The 22,832-nt window shown below is 39.0% G+C and overlaps 1 protein-coding gene across 4 annotated transcripts in view; it reads right to left on the minus strand.

Annotated features, from left to right (window-relative positions):
* The window catches only part of RNF130 (ring finger protein 130), a 55,742-nt gene that overhangs the window by 23,905 nt on the left and 9,005 nt on the right, over positions 1-22,832 (minus strand). For all 4 annotated transcript variants that reach the window (XM_038149929.1, XM_038149930.1, XM_038149931.1 and 1 more), the window contains 4 exons: positions 20,859-21,053; positions 7,697-7,947; positions 4,130-4,201; positions 2,216-2,298 (listed from right to left, as the gene is read on the minus strand). In XM_038149929.1, coding sequence (XP_038005857.1) covers positions 2,216-2,298; positions 4,130-4,201; positions 7,697-7,947; positions 20,859-21,053 — 601 coding nt within the window. The remainder of the gene's footprint in view (positions 1-2,215; positions 2,299-4,129; positions 4,202-7,696; positions 7,948-20,858; positions 21,054-22,832) is intronic.

Consider the following 22,832-nt stretch of genomic DNA (forward strand, 5'->3'; position numbering starts at 1 on the left):
TCCATCTCACTGAGTCTAGCCTAGATGGTTTTGCACTTAACTTAAAAGCTGGGCTGCAGCAAATGAAAAGTGAGATGTAAAAAAGAAGTAGAAAGCGAACATAAAAGTTGTCATACAGCCTTTGGCAGCAATGTAATCTGAGCTTTTGCTGACCTTACATTCTTGTGAAAAACAGAACAGAAAATGGTCTGCACAAGAGCCTTGATCTCTCCTTTACATGGGAAACTGCACTGGGGCAGGTTGTGCTGAGGTGGCAGCCAGGTGCACCTGCATGCAGCTCCCTGAACAGCTGTGAGTACCCCTGAGAGCCCAGAGCTTCCTGCCTGCAGGACTGCAGCTCAACAAAGGTGTCTGAAGAAAAAGGACTTTTCTTTCTTTCTTTTTTTTTTAATTAAAAAAATAAAGCAATGATCACCTTGTTCAAACGGTCTGTATTGTATCTGTGGATACCAGCAACATATCCAGTCTTGCAGAGGGGCAGTTGTTTAACTAAGGAAGTTGGCTTTTAGTCCCAACTCTGTCTTGTGCTCCGTGGGAACAGCTGTTTTCCTATCAGGGAAGAGTCTTTCTCTCTTCACTGGCAAGGACCTTCTCCTGCCCTTTGTTCAGTACCAAGAAAAAGGCACGAAGAGTGGGACTTGTGACCTTTCATTCCATGTCCTTGAGCCTCACAGTAGAACTACACAAGAGAAGCTTTCTTAAGAGGCAGTTTACAAAACAATTATCTCAGTAGTCCAAAACTGGTGGGCAGTTTCCAGAAGTTCCTCCTCTAATTTCTGAATAACCTTCTGCATAACATATCAAAAGAGCAGGGCTTAATTCACCTATACAAGCTTCACTTGATATTGCAATAAATGATGTAACTCTGAAATATTTACTTTATACTTGGGAGTACATTTTTCAGGGCAAGAGGAATCAACTTGGAGTAAAAGAGACTGAATTGTAAAAAAGAAATGCACACACATCCACATAACCAAAAGCTCCCAAATCTTTATGATCTAAGCTCTTCTATTCCTGAATATTTTAATGAGAGTTTCTAAATAATCAGCTGAAGGGCATTTTAGCTAAACAACTCTGAGAATCTAAAACAGGTCATTGTTTCCTGCTGTCCAAGAGGTAAGGAACACAGTGAACAGTAAACTGAATTAGATTTTTGGCTACAGAAGTATAATGCACACGTATTTTCATCAGTAAGACAGAAAATAATACTGTTTTCCTTTCATGATTATGGAAATACCCTGCACATTAGAAGATATTCAAGCTATTCAGAACAGCCTGCAGGAGGATTTAGAAGACCAATAATGAGCTCTTATTTGCTGCTGCTGCCTGACTGGAGATTGACTCCAATACATGACTGTGCTGCTTCTAGAGTATCATGCAGAACCATTTATGTACCAAGCACAAGCCAAGTTATTGGATCTTGCTGCATATATACAACCTAATTTACACGTGGGGTTTGTGCCTGGAGATGAGGAGAAAGCTTTGCATTTCAGAACACAAGAGAAAGATGTCCTTGGTAATGCTTAATGCTACCAAAATGTATGATTCATCAAAATCAACCACCAGGTGGAAACGTATTTAAAAGCCTCTCTCAAAGATAAAATGTCCCAAAACAACTCAAGAATGGAATTGGAATGGAAGCAAACTAAAAACCTGTAAATGTCAACACAATGCTATAAAGGGGAGGAAGTTGTTACATTTTAAGCAGTAATGCAGAATCACCAGCAAGTACAAATCTTCAGACACAAGCCAAGATCACACTGCATTGAAGGGACCAAAGACAGATGACAGCACAGTGGCTGACTAATGTCAGGAGGTATGAAGTTTGCAAAGACTGCATTCCCATTCCCTACAGTTTCAAAATCCAGCAGCCAGTTGCTGCACATCTATCATGCAGAATGCTGCAGCTGTACCTGGCTCATTAGACTGAAGTTTTTTGAGTGTGCCCATCACTTGGTCCTTAAACCTCACCCCTGCACCTCACTGCAATCTCCATAGCTCCATTGCCAATATCTTTAATATAATTCTGTTTAATCTCCATTGTCCTAAGTGACAGCATCCACCTTCACACCTTCTGGCACCTTAGTCTAAAATAAAGTGTCTGTAATTAGGACTGGAAACATCCAACAAATGCATTTGTGAATTACAATGCACCTATTACATGAAATGAAGCAAAAGAGAACAGTTTCCAAAGAAAGCAACTTTATTATCTTACTTGCATGGCAAAATGCGAACAACATCATTCTGCTTGTAACTCTCAATGCAGACAGCACAATGATCAAAGTCTGGGTCTGTTTCCTAAAATGAATAGAATGAGAATTCAAGTCAAGAGTTGAGGCTATGACAAATGTCAAAGTAGTTGTGACTAGTACATGAACTGCACTGTGCCAAGTGGCTGTTACTAAACCACAAACCCAGTGACTGGATTATTATATCCCAACATGACTTAAGCTAGAAAAGCATCTCATACATGCAAAACTGCCCTTTCTTGGAGCTGGTAAATCATCATTTGATACATAAGCTAAGGTCTAAGATGATTCTAATGTTCAGTGAAATCATTATAAAATATAGTGGAGATTTTCCTAGATTTCCTTTTTTTCTATCCAGTTTAGAGCTAACATTTCTATTTTATACAGGCTTTTTGTTTTGTTTTGGTCTGTTTGTTTTGGCAGAATAAAAATTCTGGGGCTCATTTTTACAGCCAGAATGAGCACATTTTACTTAGTACAGAGTAGTCCTATATTTATGTCTGCTGCTTACTTGCAGAATTATCATCATTCTTATCAAGACATGAATATGAGGATCATCGATTGACCAGCTCCTCTCTCTTCTGTTTTCCAGAAGTTATGATATTTTAAAATTATATTTTAAAGTATGATATTTTAAAATCTCAAATGAAAAAGGGGGGAAATTCGTTTGCATATAGATATGGCATCAACAATACATATTTAAAATGTTTGGGCTCGTGACACAAAACAGGCTGTGCCTCCTCTTAGTTCAACTTCATTATTCTTTTTGAAGCCAACCAGCTACAAGCCAGACACCAAGACAGGGACCAGAGCAAGGCCACAGCCACTCCTGGTCAGCACCAGCCAGGGCTGCACACAGAGAATCCTGATGGCTCCTCTGAGGAAGAAAAGGTTTTTCCCACTCTGTTCCCCTGCATGTGCACCTCATGCTGCCTGTACTGCAACCTACATAGCACTTGCCAGCTCTGAATTTACGCTGTCAAGACAACAGCATTGTTTTGCATGGAAAGGTTCCTCTAATTTGTATGTTCTCCCATCACAGAAAAGATTTAGTGCAGTGGGCTGCTCTGAAATAGAACTACATAGGGAGGGAGGAAGAACAGAAAGACATTTGCTCTGCCTTCTCTCTGGAAGCAAATTTTCCTATCACTTCCTAATCTCTCAGTGCTGATAGTGCTGGTAAGAAAGAAAAAAGGAATCACGATAAAAAGGCCCTAAGAAATAATATTTTAAAAATCAAATCATAGCCAGAATTCCCCTGCCTTTTGAAAATTAAAGCTAAAATTCAGCAAGATTAAATGACCTTTTTTTTCCTTTCAGAATCAAAAATAAAGCAATACTGCTCTCAAAAGTGGAAAAAGCCTAGGACATAACACATGGTATATTTTAGTCTGTATATTAGCAAGAAATATTCTTGGAGTAACTTTGACTGAAATACATCTTTATGCTTCCCCTTCACTGACTGAATAGTTGTATTTTACTTAAGAGATTATCTTCAATTACCTGTCTTTTAAATTTATTTTTTCCTTTACAAAACTTACATATGATAAGGTTCTAAGCTTTAAAATTCCACATAAACAATGCCAGTGCTATCTACTCATGCCAGGACACCCTCCCAGTCAGCCAGCACACAAAACCTCCCTCAGTCACAGTTGCCAGATGGAGAGCAAATAGTATTTAAGCAGGAAAACCTTCTTTGAAATATACAGCACACATCAATACTAACAGGTACACAAAATATTGTGCCACAGGACAAAGTAAGCCTCCAACAAGAAACGCAGTCATAAATCAGAAACACAAAGAAAAAAATGAGATTGTTTCCCCAGCAAAAAAATAAACATGATGCTCAAGTTTATCATGTTGAAATCTTATTATTATACCTTATCACCCTTCTTTACTGTCCTGGTTGTCAATTTACCAATGGCTTTCTTGGCAGCATCTCCAAGACGACGCTAATAAAGTGATAAAGAAGAGAACACAAATTAACCCTGATAAACAAGCTTCATTAGTGTCCTTTACAATGACTTATTTGGACTCAATAATACCACTGCAATACACACTATGGCAGCAGGCCAGCATAAGACAAAATGCAAACACAGCAAAGCACAGAGATTTGATGAGAAGGAAAAACAGCCAACAGCTGAATCCTCAAATGCTCTCCATGAGCATGGGCATAAAACTCATGGGCTGTACAGAAGTCCACAGAAGTGAATCAACACTGATGTGCAAACCTAATCAAACCCAGGCTGCAGGACAAAAGCTGAAGCAATGTCCCCTCCCAGTGATTCCCATTATATTCTGTTCATACTGGTTTTTATTCAGTGTGCTGCAATATACTGCTTGTTCTCTTCAGCTTGAATTATTTTTATGTTTCCACTCTGAGCAGGCTGATCTTACTCTGAGATGCAAAAGATCCTCCCAGTGTAACCTAGTTTCTCTCTTGCTATTACCCAAAACCACCAGAATCTCATAAAAGAAAAAAATGATGGGTCATGAAATCTAAATAAGCCAATACAGACTTAAATAAAGCTGAAATTAATACTGAAGATAACCTCAATCTGAATGCAGAGGCCAAATTTTTTTTTTTTTTTGCTGTTTATGCTGCTTTATGACCACCACAGCTAGATGGAAGGAGCCTTTTCTGACATCCAAGTGCTGATTCCTACTGAAATGCCCAGCTCCCAGCTAAAAAAGAACAGCTGTTGGTCAGTGTTTTCCCACTGGGGTCCCAGAGATGGGCACTGAATGAAGCAAAGATCCCATAATCTTCCTTCAGGGACATGAGACATCAGACTTGGTTTACAACTGACGTAAAAAGCAGAAGTGATGTATTTTCTCTTTCCCCTCCAACCTGTACTAAGTACTCTGCCTTTGAAAGAGACGGGCTGCTTTTGAGAATGCAGCTCTCAAAACCTCTCCTGCAGCCTGCAATGAATGTGTGGGGTTCGTGCCCACCTTCTACAAAACTGAAACCCAAATCCTTCATAAGGTGCACACCCTGTATCACACATTTCCCCACATGTAAACAGCAGTGAAAGTTGCTTTTATTTGTGAAACACAGCGACCTCAGAAGTCTGTATCACAACTGACTGTACCACTTATTCTAGAATTATGTAAGCACTTTTCTTCCTTGTGATTTTCACAGAACAGCAGCTCTTATTTTATTTTTTTTAGAATAAGGATTTGAAAAAAATCAGTTCCACAGTCCCAGCTACTGAAGTACATCCATGTAGGAAGCACAGCATCAGAAGCAGAGCTGGGATGGGAAATTAAATGCTTGCTTGAGTCAGAAATCTAACTTCAATATGCAAGAATTTGGTCAATTTAAGCCGATCTAAATTACATGCCCCAGAACAAGCATATTGGCCTGACTACTTAATGACACAGAACACACTGGGCACACTGCTGGAGTAGATAACCATTGCATAACCAAAAGCCTGATTACTAAGAGAGGAACGAGGCTGAAATGGCATTTAACTTAAATCCTCAACTCCACCAGCTATTTAAATGTGGGTAGTATCTATATTTCGTTCTACTGCATGTGACTGTATATGCTCTACAAGAAATTTCCAAGATTATTTTCCCATTGAAAGCACAATATTTCAGCAGAACTCCTTCAACGTATTGAAGTTCTTTTACATAAATAGATTTGCTAAATAATAACTTCCAACTCTTCCGTTTAAGAGGTCAATGTCTTCCATTTTCTAATTTTAACAAATACTCTTTCATGCTAACACTGGAAATGCTCAGGATTTGCTACTTTGCTTAGTTAGGGCACAGGCACACAGCATATGCTTGCTTTTAAAACACACAACTGTCTGGATGGAAAAGGTCACTTCCACATGCAAAAGAGTTTCACACCTCCGGCGGAAGCACGCAAGAATAACGATGTGAAATACCAATATCTACTTGTGCTATCTACAAAACACAGCAAGTTTTTGATGGCTTTGATTTAAAACCAGAAAAACTTGTGCCTTGACATAACTTAAAAACAAGATCATAGCCTAAACCAAGTTATTTCATCACTAACAGTACAGTCTTTGTGAAAGCTCTCAAAGCTCTTTAAAAATAAGCTGTAGCTGTCGCCACCTTCTTATTAAAGTTTAATAAGCTCAGCTTTTTAAACCGCATAAAATTTTCATCAAGTTTCTCCTGACCTTTGTAAAAATCTAAAGAAAGAAAAAAGGTCATAGGAGCCCTTTCCCAATGGAGCAACTGTTTTGAAACGTGGACATTTGGAAGGAGCCTAAAGCCATGTAGGGGATAGAGAAGGCACAATTTGGTATTCCACAGACATTCATTAAGTTACAGTTATATTTAAACTTTCACCATCCCAAGGGACCACACTAAGTACTGGCTACAGTGTGGTCATTTAAGAATGACATCCTTAAGAAAATCTACAGGATGCCCATGGGACCTGCAGCATCAGACACTATTTATAGTAACTGAAAAGGAAATCCTGCGCCACAGCCGAGGTTTTGTAAGCTTGGATTTATTTTAGGTCTGACAGAACACAAAAAAACTGGCCCACAGTCAGCTGCTGTGTATCAGCTGTGATTTGGGGGAAAGGGGTGACAGTGACTAGAGGTCAGAAGGTTTCTAAGTTAGCCTTGACAGAGAGACAGGGCAAAGAGGGCACTGTGGATTTCCTGAGGTTTACTGGCCCTTCTCAATAAAAGCCAAGGCACACTGTGGAGGGTCATTAAGTCCACACTAGTAAAACATTTACTTCTAAAGTTTATCTGTGTTTGAGTTGACAACCTGATTTAGTCTAGATCTCTGAGTATGGCCATATATAACTCAGTGCTTAAACAAATTAAGAATTGAAAAAGAATGTAAGAAAGGCATATTGGACAAAATTCTGGTTAAAATATATGACCAGGAGAATTAGGGACTCCTTACCAAGAGTGATCTTAAATAAAGTTGAAAGTTAATACAGACCACTAAGTAGCTCTACACCTTTGTTTTTTTACTCTAATATTCATAACAGGTTATTGTTTGGGAATACTTTTGTACAATTTCTGAACTACCTTAACTATTATAGAACATATCCTTAAGAGCATGGTGAGAATTTGCAACATTTGCTCAGTGATTCCCACACTACACAAGCTGATTCACAATTTAACTTCCTCCTCATTCCCAACATACATCCAGTATGCATTACTCAGCCAACACAGAATCCATCTGACTTTTTGACTTACACAAACCAAAACTCAAGTATTTTGCTTCAGTTTGATTCTTTCCTGTCATGTAATAGGATCTATACCAGTGCTGCTCAGGATGAAAACACTTTGCTGTATAAAAATCCTTTTCTGGCAACATGCTCTGCCTTGAAACAAGGAGATTCTGAACACTAGTTTGATGGGCATTCCTTATTTGTCCTCTATTGATTATTGTATACTGAAATATTATCTCCATGACTTAAGAGAAAAGAAGAGACTCCTTACCTGATTCCTGTCACGTGCACTTGTGTACCTGATCTTCTGGATGAAGTAAAATATTAACCATGCTGAAGAAATGATCATCAAAACAATGAATGATATTGACACAAAGACTAGAGAGCCCCGACTGAAGTTCTTCGGAGGAACACGGGACCCCACTGCTATGGCCATCAGGACAGAGATATTCTTCTCCAAGTAATTCAGGATCTCCTTAACCTTTGATTCTGTAATCATGACAGCAACAATGTCTCCAGTTCCTATAAAAAGGGGAAAAAGGTTTAATTTCTATTTTAAATTAACATGGCATGCTGCTCATAAGATTTTCCAAATGCAAAGCCATTTGACAATTCAAGAGGTTTTAATCTAAGCCATCTATGGCACATGGAACATGCTACTGGGCACTCTACTCCTGCCTCGTCCTTCAAACCCAGATTTTCAAATTAGGGCACTAACATTTGCCCTAAACTCTCTGCAGCTCTACACATAGTAACAGATTTCTACTGCTGGTACACAGTACTTCCCACATTGTAATTACTGTGTGCAGTCTGAACAAGCTTTCAAAAGTACATTTCTTCCAGATCTGAAGCCGTGAATACCTAAACAGGCAACTCTCAGAAAAACATTCAGGAGATGAGTGAGAATATTGCTCGAGTGCCCTTAGCATAGGCAGTGCTATGGGTGTTGCTGGGGAGAGTTATGCAAGTTCCCCTGTGTGGTTATGTGGCTGCAAAGTAGAAGAGAACGGAAAAAACTTGGCAGAAGTTTGGCTGCTGATTTTATCACCCATACAAAGACACGCTTGATAGGATTGCAAAGAGGCTGTCAGCTTCATCAGCTCCATTTTCAATGTGCAGCCATCTGTTTTCATAGTGTCTTGCCTCTAGACTATTTCCTGTCCCAAAGGGAAAATTATTGGTACAAGGATAATAGGAAAACCATAAGCCTGGCTGAAAAAGAACAAAATCACCTATAGAGCAGAGAGAGCACCTAAGTTTTAAAGCAAAGACCTCATTAAAAAAAGAGGATCTTGAAGACAGGGTAATTCTAAGTCAAAAGAAAGAAAAGTTTTAGAGAAACCAAAGCCAGAAAGAAAAAAAAAAAACCTTGTGAAGTTTCATTCTTATTCATCCAGACTTATTTGCTTCCAATACTAAAAACCCTTTCAAGACCTATTTTCAAAATGCTTGCAAAATCTGTTCATCTGCTTGTTCCATCTGCTTGCTCCAACTCACATTCCCTCAGAGAGGAACTGTATAAGGCAAACGACTTCAGCACCAAGATTCTGGATTTAGAGTGGATTTAAGCTACAGAGAACCTAGTGTGACAGTAGAGAACATGAGGTACTATTTTAACACAAGGCATTTGTTCAAAGTCTTTTAATCACAACCTAATTTTTAAGAAGCTACTGTATCCACAAAATGATGTTCAAGAGCCAAAAGAGCAGCACCTTTGAAACCCTGGGCACAATAACTCAGAGTGACAGCTACATAATTTTCCAAAATGGGGACTTATAATAGAGTTGTGCAAGAGCCTTAAATGTTCCCTTGTTACTCTTTGAATTTATCATGCTAAATAGTAACATTAACAGTCACTATCATCAGTTTTCCAACTAATGTTGGTGATGTGGACTGTGCTGATAGAACTACTCAAAAGAATCAAAACCAATCATCTCAGAAATTAAAATTTTCATAATAATTGAAAAAAATATTCCACAGTCCTCAAATTGATTTCCTCAAGAAATTTAAACTTTATTTAAAATTGAAATGGCAAAGTCATTCAGGCCTTGTCCTGCTAACATGGGACTGACTAGGAAAAGAAAGTGTTTCCTTCTGAATATTTTTGAAACAGTGCCACAGTAATTCAAAAGCTCTGAATAGCAATGAAAACTCAACACAATGTATTTAATCTCTAGTATAGCAAAGACTCACACAAGATCAACTTTAATCCAGCTCTCAAGAGACACTTCAGTACCAAGTCTGGTTTCATACAAAAATAACCAAGATATTTAATAGACAGCAAATCTCAGAGCAAAAGTCCATCACTACCTTTATTTTCATGGACATCTACCCAGACTCCTATTTGTCCAGTTGGGAAGATAGTTCCTGCCCAGACTTGCAGCACATTTTTACAGCACAAGAGACACCCTTCCTGCAAGATCCTGTATTTAGATGCAGCACATGCTCCTGCAACCCCAAATCCCTGCAGCTCAGACAGTGCAAGATCAATCATGAGCAGATAATTTATATTGCTTGATATTTTCCCCAGACTCCACTTCTGCTCTTCATATATAGTTCAGACAGGGAAGAAAAGCAGGGAAGGGTACAGGAAGACTGGATTCCCCAGAGCACATGTTCTGCTACGCTTCTCCAGTAGGATTAATTTGCACTGAGAAATTATGTATCAAAATATCAAGCTAAAGCACTCAGTGTAATATTCTAACATGATTTATAGTTATCTGCAAAGCAAAGATGACAAAGATCTTCTGATACTAGTCCAGTTCTATCTGAATCCAAAGCTGAAGCCTCTACCTATTCCCTGCTGCCCAGGGAATGTGACAAAGCTGACAATCTGTCACGCGTTTTATATAAAGCCCAGCACAATGGGAACCTCTGGCATCACTGCAAAGTGATTTGCATTCCAAATGACTCAACTGGGAACAGCCAAAGTGCTACTGCTGCTTCTGACCCCGCCAGAGCCAAGGAGAACTGCAGAAAAGAAAAATAAATGGTGTCTGTTTAACATACTGAAGCTCAGTGGAAACTGGGACTTGGTTCATCCGTATTTTTGTCAGGGGCATCACCCTAAATAATTTTAGCAAGAACTCCCTGTTTGAGAACAATTGGGGACAGGAGAAGACAGTGACTCATTTATTTTAAGCACCTTGAAACCTTGTATTTCTGAAACTTCAGCAGGAAAAAATCCTCAGGTGAAGACAGAAAGACTAAGAGTGTTTGTGAAACTCAGAATATGGTCTTACTCCATGATCTTATGAAAAGCAATATTCCCCTCAGCCAAGAACACAGTGTCCAGAGAAAAGAATCTGGATTGCTTACTAAAGCCAATGAACTACACATGGAACCACAGATGACAAGCTAGGACAGACGGTAGGCATAAGATAAATATTGATGTCTGTAAACATAAATCATTTAATTGCTATCATCCAAGCCCAGGCAGCTCTTTCTAGCTTGCAATTTTACCATGTGCATGTTTAATTAGGATAGTTATACAACTCTGTGTATGAAAAGGGATGAAGTTGTGACTAATCATTCAATCTGTGTAATGTTACATTGTGAGAGCAGAAGACAGAAGAAATTAAAAGCCTACAAGACAGTAAAAACAGGACTATGGGAAGAACAGCAACATCCAGGAGTTTCCTGTAGAGCTCATAAGGAAACTGCTTTGCTCTTTCACTGACCTATTCACATCCCCTAGCCATTCTAGAAGAGCATGCTCAGAAAGTCAATAAAAAGTCATCTCAAAGAAATGTTACAAATGCCATCCATCACAGGCAAATATTTGTGGTGTTGGGATTTTTCTGTAGGTTTTTTTATCGTCTTTGTTGTTGCTAATTCTTGACTATCAAATGTTTATCTGAAGCTCAAAATATGGTTAAGTGTGTCCAGGATACCAGGCCGAAGCTGAAGACAGGCATGGTTCAAAGAGCAGACATCAGACACCTTCAATCCTCCTAGCATCCACTGGAGGCTGCAGGCAAAGGCAGCCTGGCAAAATGCAGCTGCCAATCAGGGCTGCAATGCTTCAACCACCTCCTTGCAGATGGGGAGGGCAAAACCTTAGATCCCACTCTGAGTGTGGAAAGTGTCAGACCACCTGTAGGAGGCACTGAACTACTGTGATTTGATGCAACGAGGTTTGCAGAGAACTGAGAATTAAGTCAGATACTCATAACAAAGGTCAGTGATTTGCTAATGGCTGATATTTTAAGCTAAAGTCCTTGCAATAAGTCTCTGATAGTAGCTGCTGATGCTGCAAACACAGCATGAAGCACACAGACTGCACTAATCTCATGCTTGTGAAAGAATACTGTCCTCTCTTTAAATAACAGAGAAAATTTAACTGCAACTGAGTCCTTCCATCACTGCTTTCTGAAAAACCTAAACATAGCACATTTACCTGAATAATTCTGCTGATGAAAATTTCAGAGTACTTCCTTAGAAAACACAAATTCCCCGTTCCCTGATAAAGACTGGTCCAGACAGTCACTTAAAAGATGGATTCAGACAGTGAAATTCCACTGCCCTTCTGAGTGCAGCAATAGGATCATCATCATTATAATGTAACTGGAAATAGACGTGCCCATCCTCAAAAGCCAGACTTCCCTATTCTTCTATTACTTCCCTATTCTTCTGTTAAAATCCTGCAGCTATGTGCTAAGCATTTCTGAATGTATTATATCAGAAATAAAAAGACAGCAAGGCCTACTATTCAGTACCCAGAAAATGGATCACTCCTATTACTGTGAGCGACAGATTTCCTGGAATAACATCAACTAACAGTGAAACCACTCCAACAGAATTTGGGATCCCAGAAAACGACAAAGAAAGCAGGAAAACACTAATGAAAGCTATGGCTGTATATGAAATTTTGATACCAATTGTGAGCTCTGTGAAAACATCAATTGTGAGCTCTGTGAAAACACCATCTGAGCTGCATGAGAGCAGAGGTGGAAGCAAGGATCACCTCTATAAGGGAAGGGATTCAGCCACAGAGGATATAATCCATGGAACCAGTGACATAAAGGGTAAGGGAAAGGCATACTGACCTGTGTGCAAAGCGGTGCTGCTAGAAAAAGCAGGCCTGGGGAGAACTGTTTTAAAATAAAAATTCCATGGCACAACAGTGGGGAAACCCACACATTTATCAGGTACCTTAATATTTTTGTCTGATGCAAAAGAAAGAAATGCCTTGTGAAGAATAACTCCTACATTCTAAACAGGTTTATGGGAAAGCAGACACCAAGAGGACGAGCCTTGGCATATCTTCAGAGTCATTAAAACTGGTCTAGCTGCACGTATTTTTATTTTGATCTAATCAGAAAGTAAACAAGAGCACATCCAAGCTGTCAACACATGAGCAATCTCAAGAGTAGAATATGTTGTTTGAGATGTCCCAAATCAAATACTTCTGAAAACAGAAAAAGACTGTAATATTTGACAGTTATTGCATTCTAAACAAGGCAAGAATTTAATGCCAAGAATATACATTAATTTAAAATGAGACTAGCTGCATTTTAAAACATCTGTCTTCCTGTTGCCTCAATAATATTGAAAATGTTGAATTATTCCCTGTATGTAAACATTTAGTTTAGGATGCCTATTTTATGTAGTGTCAAACACCAGAACAGATTTTACAAAATTACCATGAGAAAAATCATGAAGGGCAGCACTTGAAACTATTACCCAAAAGTCAGGCTTTCACAGGGTGCCTCAGTTAAATACAACCAGTGGAACAACTTTCTATCCCAAAACACTGAGCGGGTATTTTCAGAAAACACAAGTCTCGTTGCTGCACAAACCTATGCAAAACAACCTAAATAAAAAGGCTTCTGAAATTAAAACTTGAATTCTCTCTACACAAGAGGGCAAAGAAGTAGGTATTTCAAGTTCAGTGAGGAAAAGGCTTCTATGAAATACTGTCAATGTGAATCTGAAGAACACTCAAAACTCTTCTCTGTAGCATGAAGAATTTCAAGTTTCACTCTGTCAGGTAGAGAGGGTCCTGCTCTGTGCCCTCTAAACATGATTACACCCCTTTCAGTGTTTTGCAACGTGCCAGGCATTGCTGCACTGCAGACATGATGGACCATCACACAGTCCTGCTCCTTTAAGAAGAGCAGGCATTGATTGAGGCATATGATTAGAAAACCAGAAACAGCAAGAGCAGCTTTTCAAAGATGGGTGTGACACAATTAAATTCAAAACAAATATTAAAGCTTAATCAGATTCTTGTTGTGCTAGTCTGCAGCAAATTAAGTTCGTAAGTGATAAATAATAAACTTATAATCCCATCCTCCTTCATTTAACAAGAAACAATGCCTCAGTATGTCCTTGCTGTATTTTGATCAGCTTTATAATCTACTCTGACCAAGAGTTCCTAAAAGGAGAGCCAAACAGAAAAATCAATTGAGAAAACGGTTGGGCTGTATTTAGATGACAACTGCTGACACATTATTTCATAACCCAATTGCTCTATTCTGACACTCAGGGAAATGTTTCTTAAGGAGGAATTTGCATGCAATCAAAACAGGTAGTCACAGCCACATCCTGATTCATTCACAAGTCCAAATCATGCTGATACACATGAGCTGGGGAGCCACACCCCTGGATTTCCTCAGGCTTGTCAAGGTCAAGCTGTCTCACTCCTACACCCAACCCACTCCAGAAAACCAATGCTCACAGCCTCTCAAAGATCCAACACAACATCAGTATGTACAAAAGGTGCTGGGCTTTGGCTTCTCTGCAGATCATCTCCTCCTCACCCAAGGAGCTCCTCTATCTTCCATCCCAAGTCATATCACACGAAGCATTGCTAGAAGAATTAAGATCCTCTATAAAGCTACAATATTCACCCACCTCTTTATTGTTAGAGTCCCTCAAATTGCAGAATCTCTGCCCAGTCTTTAAACATGCTACTTCAATGCTTCTGATGGGCAGCAGGAGGACAGACATATGGCTGGGCCAAGAAGGGGAGAGACTTTATAAATCCCTGGAATTTGAACTGCAGCAGAGTTCCCCTAGGATAGCAGAGACATTGGGTTCAGGGACTTGGGGCTTCTTCTTGTGCTCCCCTCCTTTGAATCACCTTGATAATTCCACATATATCACATATTCCCTTTCTGTGGAAGGACTTTTGGGAACTGCATTAATATATATATACATTTTGTGCATGTGACCTTTTGGGTTCTTTACACTAGGGAAAACCAAGCCTAGACACAAGAAAAGCAGACAGATGTTGCAGTGACTTTACAGACATTTCACACTCTCTTAGCAATGCTTCTTTGCATCTGCTTGCACTACAGTTTTATCTTTTTTAAAGGAAATGGACATTCCACCTAAATAATGCCAGAGGAATAAAAAAAGCTTGGCACAAAGAAATGTATCACTTGATCATCCCCTTTCCACAATCTGTGCACAGATTTTTTTTCTTTTACTCACATTTTTACATGGCATTTAACAATGTTTATGGCAAGTAAACTGATTTGCAGTCGCTTTCAAGGCATAAATACTTGTATTGTTAAGGTATTAGCATGCTAACAAAGGAGACCAAATTTTATATTCTAACCTTGAACAAATGCAAATGAATAAAAAGCTGAAGGATCACTTTTAAGTTTTGACTAGGGAAATGGGGTAATCCTAACACATTACACACCACTGAAAAAAACTGTGTCGCAGTTTAACACATTCCTGAAATATCCATGTCCACCTATCTTCAGAAGATATTTTTGCTGATTTGAAAACAGCTTTTCTTCACTTTCTATACTTCTGAACAATGTCCAAAAGCTGTTACAGTGTTACATTCTTGATTCCTCAATAATATTAATGCAGTGTGGACCTCACTGATCCATTCACCAATATAAGACACACTTGGATTTTGATAATTGTCTCTTGCATTCCATAGTGTGACAGTTGCTAGCAGGTGGTTTACATTTTGCCATTTGTGGATAGCAGTTAGTATTCCCACTAATGGATGGTGCAGCTAAAAAACCCAGGGATTTCTAAAAAAGGGCAATTTGTCATGCTCATGTATTTTCTTCTGTAGACTTCTGTACAGATCTGTCAATCTGGACACAGACAATCATTCCAAAAAAATTCAGCAAAGCACCAAAGAGAAATGGCAAGACAGCCTTACCCAAGGACACTACAAAATACTTTGAGAGATTTATAAATAGCATATTCATAGATTAATATCATAAATTTGGTTCTACTGAGTCCATAGATATGGGGAATTACTCTGCTGCTGGAGCTCAGACTTTGGATAAGAAGAAGAATGTAATTACTTACAGTCACTAACAGTCCCGTGGGCCTTTTCACAGTCACAGAACTAATTACCCTTTCAGCTGGCTGAGTTAAAACGAGCCTGACTGCTGTTATTTCAGTTGTGGATGAGGCATGTATGACACAGAAACACTGGTAAGCAGTTCTGCAAGGCACCAAGGCTATGATGGCTCTGTAGAGGGGTTTCCCTGCCTTGCCTTGAAGAGACAAGGGCTTCCTTACAGTCCAGAATCAACATGCCAAACACTCCTCTCCGCGTCTCTAAGTGTCAGACACCTCCATCTACTGTGTGACAGATTTTCCTGATTGATACACCTCCAAGGAATGCAGTGGGAAACAGGATCAACAATAAAGCTGTTGACACTCATCCTCCATATTTTCAATTAGCAAAAACAAACAAAAAATGATCAAATATATGTAAACAATGCTTAGACTACTAATTGCTTTGCCTTTTATAAAGGCTTCAGCTTTAATGACTCAGCTCTTTCCTTTTCACTAATAGTCTAAAATTACTAATAATACACTTTAATAATGATAACAACTAATAACGAATAATATTCATTTGGACCTGTGGATTAAAAGTAGGTCTCAGTAATCCAGGGCAAGTTTTGCAGGGGATTTGGTGTAGAGCTAAAATATTCATCAGCACACATTTGTGCAAGATAATCTGCAGTGCACCCCGCCAGAGCTTTCATGCATCAGTTCAGCTGAGAGTTACATAAAGAGACATTTGCGAGAAAAAGGCAAGCAGCAGAGTTAAGAGATGAGGTGCTCAGGGATCAGTGCCACCAGAGAGGACAGTGGCACCTCGACTGCCAGCTCTATTGTACCCACTTGGAATGAGGGCAAGAACGTGGAATAGCCATTAGGTGGCAACAACTTCAAATTGCTTCCTGTCCCTCCTGCCTCTGACCCACTGACCTAAAACAATCCACAGAACATACAGGCAGATTTAGCACAGTTCAAAGCAAGTACAGCCCTTGCTTCCCACGCCAGTGTGCTTTTTAAGCAAACAGAGGGCCATGAAAAATCCTTCCCTTGGAAGGAACCTGTTTCTGGGAGCCCGTGCTGGACAGCTCTTCCACAGTGCCATGGCAGGGGAATGTCACCTGGGCACACCACGGAACAGAAACACCTTCCTCCAGAAAATTAATGAGGTGGGTCTTTAGAAGAGCAATGAAGACTGATCTTGATATGTCTGCATCTTGGTTCAAAAAACCTTAAGACTTACCTGTATCAGGTAAAGCTGTTCATATACTCCTGGAAATTTCTTATGTGCTGACAAACCATGGTTACTGGAACCCAGCAACTTCATTATGACACTATCTTTTATATGTGTTTCTCTTTTTCTGTCTATATTTTTCCATAAATACTCAGTATGAAATTTGAACTTCAGAAGCTTGTTTGGCACATATTCTTCTCTATAAATCAGAATAAAAGTCTAGATTTTAAGACTGAAATTCACTATCATAAAATCATAAAATGGCTTGGAAGGGACCTTAAAAATTACCCATTTCCAACCTCCCCATATTTAACTATTTTGTACTTAACAGGATTGTCTCCGCCACACAGAAACAACAACAAAAAACCCCTAAAATATTATTTAACATGAATTTTCTTCCTTTTCCCATATCTGCTTATAAAGGAGACAGCTACTACATCTTCTCTTCACCACACAGGCTCTTTTTTACATTAGACAGTATCAGTTTTGCTTTAACAGAAGCAGCATGCAAAACCACTCATAAAACTGCCTTCCTGCCAGTGACATCATAGTCTAACGTAACCTATGCTGGGAAGGGTGTCCTTTGCTTAGGATGATAGAAAACATCTACAGGATTGTGCAAAATAAGTATACACTGACATATACAAGGATATGCACAAAGAAAAGAAAATAATCTTGCAAATAACATCAACAGAAGTACAGGTATTTAAAAAAAAGAAAAAGCTGACCAATTCCTGAAGGTCATTACCTGCTTTAAAAAGGTGAAAATGAAGGGGAAAAGACTTGGTGGACTATGACACAAGAGAAAGCAAATTCTGCTATTAGCAGCAGAAACTGTTCATTTGACACAGTGATGATAGACTGATTCCAGAGTGACAGTTGTCATCCAGCCACCAGAAGGAATTGCCATTCCGCTAAGTAACATTTTGAATATGAACAAATTTCCATCAGAATAAAATTTTCAAATGTGTACTCAAGCATAAAATAGCTTGGATAAAATATTAATCCCACAGGTGAAAAGTGCTTCCTAAGCTCTTTTCACGGGGAATCACCTCTCTGCGGGTGGGCAACATACAAAAATCTGTGTAATGTGTTATTTATTTTTACCACAGACACTGTCTAAGCGGGTGATTGGAATTCATGGAAATATCCAAGCAGGAAAGCTTGCAACTCATAGTGTGCATTATAAGCACTTGCTGCTTTCCTCTCTGCTTCACCAGGAAGACAGAATATTTCTAAAGCTTAATATGCAGCCGTACAAAGATTGTGTTACAGTAATATAAAATAACACAAGGTCTACTTTCTCCTTGGTCTATGGAAAGCAAATGTAGAGTCATTAACTTGGTCATGAACACAGCTGCCAAATTGTTTTGTGAATACTGCATTTTTAAAGAAAAGAGGAATACTGCACAGCAATAGACATCATATGGAGCTAACACCAGCTTGGTGGCTCACCTCCATCCTCACCTGCTATCAGCTCCAACACATTAACCTAATCAGTGCAGAACAGCTCTCAAATACACAGGGTCAGCTCCTCCCAACCTTTAGGGACAGAAAATACCGAAGAGAAGCGATGTAGTGCACTGGAATATCTAATTAGCTGATCACACAGAATCAATTAGGTTGGAAGAGACCTCGGAGATGACTGTTCACCACCTAAAAAGCACACAAGCAGTGCTATAGTTGAAAAGGCAGAAAAAGGAAGACCAGGGAATGGCTTGAATGTGTGCAAATCTGCTCTACGGTGTTAGAAAAGACTCGTCCCCTATGCACAGGCTCAGGAATCTGTCTCCCCCCTGGAATAACTCTCAAGAAGGAGAATGCTGGATTCCAAACCTTTCCTATGCTGAGGCTAACAACAAAGGACTAGTCTACATCTCAATTACACACAATTACAATTCCTCCATCAGCCTACCAGGAAGTTCTTTGCAGGAAGCTCTGCAAAGTGATTGCTGAGGAAATCCCTCACATGTCCTTAACAATCAAAACAAAGGCTGTGGAGCAACATTTCTCTTCATTACAGGTGCTACCTCAGTTCTAAAGCATTACTTTTAGCCTGTCACGTAGTTTGAACACTTCAAGTCCAACATTAATATTGAGATAGAGCCTTCAGCCCAAACCAGGGCAGATTCCAGAGTCTACTGAGCACATGCACCTAAAACCCAATATTTCAAATACACAAAGCTAAAATATACTCCAGTAACTGCACTTTTTTAAAGCTTACCATAAGAAAGAGTAAATATTTGGAACTCAACATGCTGAAGACAGTATTGGTCTTTTTCCAAAATATCAACTACCCAAACAGCTGCCTGGCTATCTTACAAGACACTCTTTTACCTACAGCAGTTCTCTAATTTTACATCTTAGATGGTATTTCTACCAACCAGAACTACTGTGCCTATTGATAAAGTTTCAAAGGCAACAGACTGATCTTCTGAGCTGAAACACGGAATTAACAAGGATTTTCTAATAAAAGACAGACCCCATCTTACTGCTGTAAAGCAAGTGCCAATCTACACAGCATTATGAGAAAGAAGGTATTAAAATTATAATCAAACCCATTATATGATTTAACATGTAATAGAGACAACAATCCTAAAGCTGTATTAGTAGCAGTAGCCTTTTTCCTCACACACTGAGGTATTCCATACCACAGGAAAACTACAATCATTGTTAAATAGAGCATATTTATATAAATATTAGAAGTAGTTCAAAGACTCCAGAGCTGAAGGTTTAAGACTGCACTACAACTGTAGAGAGAGAAATGGGGGATACAAAAAAAAAAGGGAAGGTGGCAAAAAACGTTTCATTAGAATATGGAACTTCTCACCTGCAGATAGCTCAGAAAAAAGTCTAAGGAAGGTACCTGAGATAAAAATCAATTGCCAACAGGCTTTGAATTGCTACATGGAGGTCAAAACCCTCCTGCAAAATTCCTGTGGTATAGAGAGTTGGGAAGATCAAACCCCTCATTTCCCTTGTTTAAAAAAAAATAAACAACCACAGCATTTCTTTAGTCAAGGAATTGAATTCTACTTGTGTGACAATATGCAGAGCAATAATTAAGAAATTCTAGTTTCCAAGCAACCCTCTATGCTAAAAGAGACTGAAAATATCCTAAAAAAAAATCAGCCAGCAGTACCACCACCAAATATAGAGATATGCCTTTTCTGATTAAGCTAAATAGTTCCAACAGGAGAAAATCTTCTGGAAAATGAAAAAGGTAGTTATCAGAATTGCAAGAATAATTTTTAACCAAGGAAAATGTTTACATATGAGGCTTCTAGCAACAAAAGTAAGTCACAAGGAGCAGTAAAATTTTACGCATCTGTAAAACAAGAGAACTCTCTAGAAAAACAGACTTCCAGCTTTATTCTAGACAATTTACAGAGGCAGTTACCCTCCAAATCACTGGTTTTGGAATCCCTGTTGATTCCTGTATGGCACTCAGACTTTCATTGTAGAAAGAGAATCCTCTGTAAACTGTCATTAAAAAAAGCATGCAAGCTCAGATCCCAAAATACAGCTATTAACATTTGAAGGTCCCCACCAGAACAGTGAGTTGAAGACATGCTGCTACAGAACTCTTCAGGTTCAGATGCCTTGTGAAATTCTGGATCTCCCATTATATCTGTATGTTAGCTTCTCTTCTGCAGAAAGGTTTGAAAGATTGCTCCTCAGATCTTACAGGCATTTCCTCACTCCAACACACCCACATCCCCACTGCAGAGGAAAAGTGTTCCTCACTGGATAAATGTGCGCTAAAGGAAAATAACTTTGCAGAATTACTGGCTTATTTCACTATATTGCATATATGCAAATATCATTAGTGAATGGTTACTTGCAATACCATCTGTCCAATGCCAAGGACTCTTAAGCAGTAGTTTATATGGCAAAAGCATTACAGTGAAGCAGATGACATTTTATTTACCTTGATGAGTCATTGTGACAGGTTCTTCACTGGATACATTGTTGTAAATGACCACAGCTGTGGCATTATGTGAAGCTGCTCGCAGTATTTTCTCTTTAAATGTACAATTTCCTCTCTGTAGTAAAGCAATCCACTGCTTGGTGTTTGGTGGGACCTGGAAACGTGTTCGAGGGTCACAGCCCAGACGATCTGCAACTGAAATGGGAAACAAATTTACACAGACGCCAATTTCTTCTAACAGGCAAAACAAAGAAAAGGAAAAAAAAAAGAAAAATCCTAATTCCAAGCTGCTGAAGTATTAAATGTTATGCACTAGGAAGCCACTATTCTCTTGTGAAGAAAGTCCAAAGATAACCATATTCTTATGAAAATAAGACTTTAAAAAAGAAGTCTCACGCACTGAAAGCTGTGACTATATACCCAAGAATTCGGCTCACTAACACAAGCTATTTTTAACTCCAGTGCAGCTAGAATAATGAATTCACATTCAAATCAATACCTGCCTAGAGGCTGAAAAACATTAGAATATGGTTCATCTGCTATAGGCATTTACAAAACAGCTGTTTATCAGTCATTCTGGGGAGTACAAGTCTTTTTCTTCTTCCTAATGCTGCCACAAATATCACTGCAGTGGGAAGTACAACTAAACAAAGCAGGTTGTGAAAACAAGATTTCAGAGTTATCTGCCATGTGCAGGCTACTGTAAAAAAAGGACAACATTAAAAGCTGATCTTGTAAAACCCCAGCAGCCAACATCAGCTTTTTACACATGCACATTTTGTCTACAAGGAAATGTATTCGAATTCATAGAGAAACAAATGGGATTGCAAACACAGTGCACTTGTCAGCTAAACAGGTATAGATGGTATAAAGGAAGAGCAACAGAAATGGCAAATGCCAGATGTCTGAATTCAACAGCGTGCAAAGCTCTTTTGTCCCTTCTGGTGGTGTAACATATCCTGGAACAACCCAAAGCCACAGAGCTGTGTACAAAAGGCACAAAACCCAAGGCAGAAGGAACTTCCCAGCAGCTGAAACCCGTGAAAGACGGATCTGTTTGCACAACTGGAAACACAGTTTAGTCTGATACACTGGTCATATCATTAAAGGATTTTCATTTAGAGCCAACAATAGTTTATAATGCAAATATATTTATCCTTTTGAATGCCAAGAGTATAATAATCTCTGGCTACTAAAAATAGTTGGGATAAACAGTGATTTTTTTCAATACATTAAAAAGCCAATCTATTTGCATAATAGCTGAGAAAACATTACAGTTCTGCAATGTAAGAGCAAATCAAATGAAGTCTCCCATAATTTTTTTTTTCCTTTTCAAGAAGTGAGTTCAGCACAACTATGAGATTTCAGCAAAAAATCTACCATCAAAACAGTTTAACATATTAGCTGGAAACAAAACAAGAGGTCTTTTTAACATAGCTGAGGTTAAAATCTGTAACAAAGGAGATTCAAGGAGCTTAAGATGTTTTCTGAAAGAAAGAAAATCTGCTTGCCTAAAGAAAGCTAGTGCAGATAAATCTATACTGTGGCAGACGTACAGGAAGTCGTTGCATCTCTTAATCTGGACAAGAAGTTCCTCTCCCTGTTCCCCTGGAAGGAGGGTGGGGAGCCAGATACCAGCACATCCTTTTCACAATTGTTTTTCAAGCCTGTATTAGACATCTCAGACATGGAGGGCTATTTGCTGCATTTTTGTTTCATACAGGCATCAGGGAAAATCTGAAATACAGATGCCAGAAGCCAAATTTTATAGAGCGTTTTCTTCCATTACCCTGACATCATTACTGGAATCCCTGTGGAAATTGCTAGCTAGCACTGACCCACACGTGTTTTGCAGCACTGGTGATGGCCATCACAAACACCAACAATCACAGAAGAGCATGTTCATGCCCACTGCATTTTCGCAGCTTGTCTTTCTAATCTTAAACTTGAGAACAGTATGCATTTTTGAAAGGA

This window comes from Motacilla alba, chromosome 13, assembly GCF_015832195.1.
Source record: "Motacilla alba alba isolate MOTALB_02 chromosome 13, Motacilla_alba_V1.0_pri, whole genome shotgun sequence".
NCBI lineage: Eukaryota > Metazoa > Chordata > Aves > Passeriformes > Motacillidae > Motacilla > Motacilla alba.